We start from the raw sequence: 6,124 nt of genomic DNA, 5'->3' as shown, positions 1-6,124 counted from the left end.
GTTGTTTGTGTGAAACCTTTGTTATCATTATTATTTTTTTTTGTAAATAAATTTGTTAAAAGTTAGTTGAATTTGTATGATTTTTGGAGATAGCCAGCTTGACCACGTGACATTATCGAGCTGCCTCGTGCTTCATTTTCGGTAAAAATGAAATACCTTACGCACATTTACACACATCGCCTGAAGGTTTCATGTTTCTATCTAGAGCCATTAATGAGAAAATCTGCGGACAAAAATCCTTCGAAAATCTTTAAACTTTTTAGAGCAGAAGAGACGTCATCAAAACGAAAAAAAAAAAACATAAGATTCAAGTGATGTTACATACGTCCTGAAAGTTTCCTACAAATCTATTGAGTAGTTTTCGAAAACTCGCGTGCATAAAATCGGTCAGAAAAATACCTAAGAATAACAAGAATGTCTTAATCTGAAGAGGGAAGACCTTAATAATCATGATCAACACCATCATCATTTCTTCAAAAAAGGTAACTCAATAAGTGAAAAGCACTAGGATTCCTGAGACCCACTGCATTTGTATAACAATAATACAATTATGCATATCGAGGATGTTCAATGTTTTGTAAACTGTATGAAATTTACTTCACGGGTGGGACAGGATTTTTTGATATTTTCACATAGTGAAAATATCAAAAAAATCTTGTCTCAAGAGTGATATAAATTTCATATTCATGTACAAAACATTCAATTTTCTGTTTATTACATGTACAACAGAGCATGTTAAGAAGATACAAAAGATAAAACCTGATAAAATTTAAAATAAATTAATTTTGGGATGTATCGCATGTTATAAATTGGAGTTGATACAGTTAGTGAAGCTAACACCACTGGGTATCACTGACATAAGGAATATAATAATCAACCACTTTCCCCTCATAATTCCTATCACAAACATATACTGTAAAACATTGAGACAATATGATGCAATAAATATCTAATCTTAAAACAGGAGTCTACCAAAATTAAGAAAAGTACTTAAGCCATAATAAATTTATTTATAATAAATTATAATATAATAAATAATAAATTTATTTATTAATAAATGTTGCAGAAACATGAGTACAATACTTGCAGCATTGATATTCTGACCTGAGGGTAGTTGTAGTAGTTCAGCTTGCTGTCCATGAATAAGAGCTCTCTGTTAAAAAAATTAAAAAAAAAATTAATGTTTTTACCACACTCAGTGTATATACATGTACTTAAGAAGTAAGACATCATTTTTAGAGTTTCATAGGGATATGACATGAAGTTGGTCATGTGATCAAATCCTATAACGCCCAAAGGGCATTTTAGTAGATTTGATCACTTGATCACTTACCAACCTCATGCAGTGGTTAGAGCGTCTGCTCTAGAGTCGCGAAGTAAGGAGTTGATCCTTACGTCGTGGGTTCGAATCCCACTGTGGGACGTGGAGACCGGTCCTTTGGATGAGACCGTATAAACCGAGGTCCGTGTCGCAGTAGGTGCTGGCACGAAAAAGATCCCTCACTGCTCAATGGCCGTAAGTGCCGAGTATAGGACAAAATTTGCAGCTCTCCAACGGCAAGTGGTGGCGTCTCCATATGAGTGAAAAATTCTCGAGAGGGACGTTAAACAACATACAAACAAACAAAACCAACTTCATGTCATATCCCATGAAACTCTTGAAAAATGATATCTTATTTCTTATATTTATATTTTTAATTTTATTCCTGTTACAAAGAAAACTATTTCACTATTTAAAATTTGTTGTGGAAATGCAACATAACATACATGTACGACATTATGTGACATGACAGTCTAGCCCTTCCAAAAGTCTCGTGTGGTTTGCTTGCCATATGCAAGAAAGTCTGATCACATGACCAACTTCATGTCATAGAAAATTGAATGTCAATTTAATTAGTATTGTAATATAGGGATAGACATTGGCAAATGTAAATATATGTGAATGAATCTCATTGTGATAACCTCTTGTATCAAATTGTCAAGCTTTGGCCATGATATTGCCACATACTACTGGTAGATATCACAGTACGTATAATTATGAGGTATTTACATAAGCCTAATTAAAATCAAAAATTGTTTTGATTATTAAATATGTATTTGAACTAGGATAAAAAATGCATTTTATTAAATGCTAGCCTTCATCAAATCCAATAATCACTTGCTAACAGAGGTGTTCATTCATAATCTTAATGTGAGAGATAAAGATTAGGCTCTGGATCTTCTGCAGCAGGCATTATTATTAATCCAAGGGGGATCAAGGATGAAAAGATGACTAGTTGACCTAGTTTTGATCATTTCCTGTCTCACTGACTTAATTTGGATCATTACCTGTCTAATTGACCCGGATTGTTACCTGCCTGGTTGACTTAGTTTTACTCATAAAGTATGTTTTGTTGACTAGTTTGGTTCATTACCTGACTGTTTGACTCAGATTGGATTATTACCTCTCAAGGTATCATACGTTTGATTCATTACCTGACAAGTTGACTTGGTTTAGACCATTACCTATCTGGTTGACCTAGTTTTGATCATTACATATCTGGTTGACCTAGTTTTGGCCATCACCTGTCTAGTTAACTTATTGTGGATAATTACATGTCTAGCTGACTCAGTTTTAGATCATTACTTGTCTAGCAGTAATCAATTGAGATCATAATCACTCTAGCAGTCATCAATTTGGATAATTACCTGTCTAGTAGTCATAAGTTTGGATAATTACCTGTCTAGCAGTCATCAGTTTGGATAATTACCTGTCTAGTAGTCATTAGTTTGGATAATTACCTGTCTAGCCGTCATCAGTTTGGATAATTACCTGTCTAGCAGTCATCAGTTTGGATAATTACCTGTCTAGCCGTCATCAGTTTGGATAAATACCTGACTAGCAGTCATCATCAGTTTGGATAATTACCTGACTAGCAGTCATCAGTTTAGATCATTATAAGTATAGCACTCATCAATTGGGATCATTATCAGTCTAGCAGTCATCAGTTTGGATAAATACCTGTCTAGCCGTCATCAGTTTGGATAATTACCAGACTATCAGTCATCAGCTTAGGATCTTTGCTCCTTTTTAATATCCCTGAGTCATCATTACCTGTCTTGCAGACACCAGCTTAGAATCTTTGCTCCTTTTTAACATTCCTGAGTCGTTGTTACCTGTCTAGCAGTCATCAGTTTAGGATCTTTGCTCCTTTTTAACATCCCTGAGTCATCATAACCTGTCTAGCAGTCATTAGCTTAGGATCTTTGCTCCTTTTTAACATCCCTGAATCGTCTAGCGTCCCCTTCTCCAGAGCATCCAGCCACTCCTTTTCCTCGTCTGAGGTATCATCACCCTTTTTCTTTGTTGGGAAAGAGGGTTCATCACCTTTTGAAAAAGTCCATTTAAAATTTTTATATTTGCCCATTTTTTTATATTATGCCTTGTAGAAAACATGTTAAATAAGTATAATTTTGGACACCCCCCCCCCCTCCTCCTCCAAAGTCTTTGAAAAAAGCTTAAGTATATAATGCTAGATCTAAATATCAAAGACATTCTGGACCCAAAGAAATACAACCAGAGCAATAAATGTTAAGTTATTTAACTTTTATATTTGTACTTTACTTACCACCCCAAGTATCATCTGTGACATCAATAATGGGGGAATCATCTCCACTGTTTTCTGTCTTCTCCACTGATGGCAAGCTTACAAGTAATTTAATACGAATTTAAGAAACAAAATTAGGTATCAACTTTATAAGTATGGCACCAGTAAAACAATGACTCTTTTGACAATTTATTCATTCTATCATTGATATATATTATCAACAAACTTCATATGAATAGAGAATATATTTTCTCTTTATGAATATGTTTACTCACAAACTAAGGCAGGACAATAAACTATTTCAGTAAAAATTCATTAAAAAAATATAATGGTCAGAAGAAAAAAAATGTAACACACATCCATTGTTACTGCTTTGCAGTTAATTAATTAAGATAAATGTATTGAAACATACATGACATTCTAATATTTAATTTGAAAATCAAGGCTCATTACCCCTATAATATGGGAGATAATTCTCACTAGGATAAATGACTATTGTTCCTCTATAAAATTGTCAAGTTAAAAGGGCTTTTTTGTCAAATTTTGCCCAGCAAGATATGCTGAAATAGTGTGCATTTTAATTATAAATTAGATTTCTTTTGGAAAATCATTAGCATTAATTAAATTGATAGTTTATGTGAGTAAGCAAAGGGATACTGAACCTTTTTAAGGGTACGGTAATGTCAAAAGATTACTTACTTCTTTGTCCCCATTGTCTGCCCACCAATCTTCAGCTTGAGTTTGATTTTAGGACCACTGCCGGCTCCTCCCTCAGGAATGACTGCATAATCTTCACTTAGGTCCTTCTTCTTTTTGTGCTTTTTCTTGTGTTTTTTATGCTTCTTATGTCCAACAGCTGAGGAATCTGTATAATTTAAAGTGTAAATCATAAGACTGTTCAAAAACCTCAGAGGATTTTTCCTATATATTCCCATGTAAAACTTTGATCCTCCATTGTGGTCCCATTCTACCCTTGGGGTCATGATTTGAATAAACTTGAATCTACTCTTTATAATGAAGTCTCGCATAAGTTTCAACTTTTTTGGCCTTCTGGTTCTTGAGAAGAAAATTTAAAAGACGTGGCATCAAATTTTTCACCAATTCTTAATTATTTCCCATTGAAAGGATCAAAGATAGAATTATAGTATTTATTTATACACACATAAAAACCCTCAAATTCAAAACATGAAAGAGACATCAGTCTGTAGACATGTAGCATGTTTTAATATTCATATAATATGGAAATCTTCAATGAAAGGCTGGTGACCCCCCTCCCCCAACTTTCTGTCACATATGGTCAAATCTCTCCAGTGAATGTATCAAACAAAATTTACCATGGCACCTGATAAAGTAAGATGTTTGAGTTTGGACACCCCCTACTTTTTGAGTATTCAGAGTATTCTTGAAAATTAGGTCAAAGGTCAAGGTCAAATGGACTGTAAAACTGGTAATTCTCAGAATGTTTAATAACAAGCAGTGCAAAAACCTTACCTCTCAAAGGTAAGTTCATCGGTAATATGAACTATTTTGAAAAGTTGGTTATAGGTGAAGTTCAAAGGTTGCAAGGTCTATAATACTGTGCCTTACCTCAATACATGAGAAAAATATATCCCTACCTCTTATATGGAGATGGACATACTTTTAGATCTACTTGCCAATCTTGGTTGACCAAAATGATAAGGATGTGTGATTTTATCGGTATACCAGTATATCGTGATTTGTTATTGCGCGATACGTATTGTGATACGGAGACTAAAATACCGGTATTAAGGAAGCTCTAAACACTAACAAATTTCAAAAATGTTTTTAAACTTTGAGAAAATTTTATCACATAAAAGTGTACATAATGAATTTTTTAATTTCATTTTCAACATAGCATACTGCCATATTTCTCCAGGAAAATTGTTCAAAGGCAATGAAGTTTTAGTGAACAGCAATCACTGTTGTTTACTTACATTGGGAATGAACATGCAATGTTTTCAATTACTTTATTTTAGTATAACATAATGCTAACAATATGATAATCTATTCTAAATTGTGTCATTAACTGTAGAGTTCCATTTCTTCCATTTTACATCAAAGGGCAGATCACTCTAACTGCATAAAACTACCATGGAATTTGAACCCTTTACTGAGCAGTGTTTAGAGAGCTCTTCCTTAAGTATGTAACTATAAATTCCGGAAATATTTTTTTTTGTTCAAACTCTTGAATTACAATTACAGGAATAGTAAAAAAAATGTTGCAAAACAGTAAAACAACAGCATCCTAGCATCCAAAGATGCTTTATTAGTATATAAATAAAAATGAAAAAAAGGAAGTTATGTTTTCACACTATATTTCTTAGAAAATCATAGAAATTCATTTAAAACCAAAGTAAAAATTACATGTAAAAATATTATGATATTATCATGATATTTTGGGGGAAAATCGTGATATATCGCGATACAAAATTTTTGTTGATACCCATCTCTACAAAATGAAGAAGGAAAAAATAAGTCATTTTAGTATTTTTACATGTATCAGTCTGGTATCTTGA

The 6,124-nt window shown here is 33.1% G+C and overlaps 1 protein-coding gene across 1 annotated transcript; it reads right to left on the bottom strand.

Moving 5' to 3' along the window:
* Positions 1-833: 833 nt before the first annotated feature.
* LOC133196972 (INO80 complex subunit B-like) lies at positions 834-5,097 on the bottom strand. The gene is made up of 6 exons (XM_061332815.1): positions 5,079-5,097; positions 4,287-4,452; positions 3,609-3,685; positions 3,219-3,367; positions 1,084-1,153; positions 834-913 (listed from the first exon to the last, which is right to left on the bottom strand). Exons 1-6 carry the CDS (start codon positions 5,095-5,097, stop codon positions 834-836), a joined length of 561 nt encoding a protein of 186 aa, XP_061188799.1.
* Positions 5,098-6,124: the final 1,027 nt, after the last annotated feature.

Source organism: Saccostrea echinata, unplaced genomic scaffold (genome assembly GCF_033153115.1).
Source record: "Saccostrea echinata isolate AGI-Se365-2 ecotype Australia unplaced genomic scaffold, CSIRO_AGI_Sech_v1 ptg000030l, whole genome shotgun sequence".
NCBI lineage: Eukaryota > Metazoa > Mollusca > Bivalvia > Ostreida > Ostreidae > Saccostrea > Saccostrea echinata.
The sequence above is the reverse complement of the archived record's forward strand: the minus strand, read 5'-3'. Positions and strand labels throughout refer to the sequence as shown.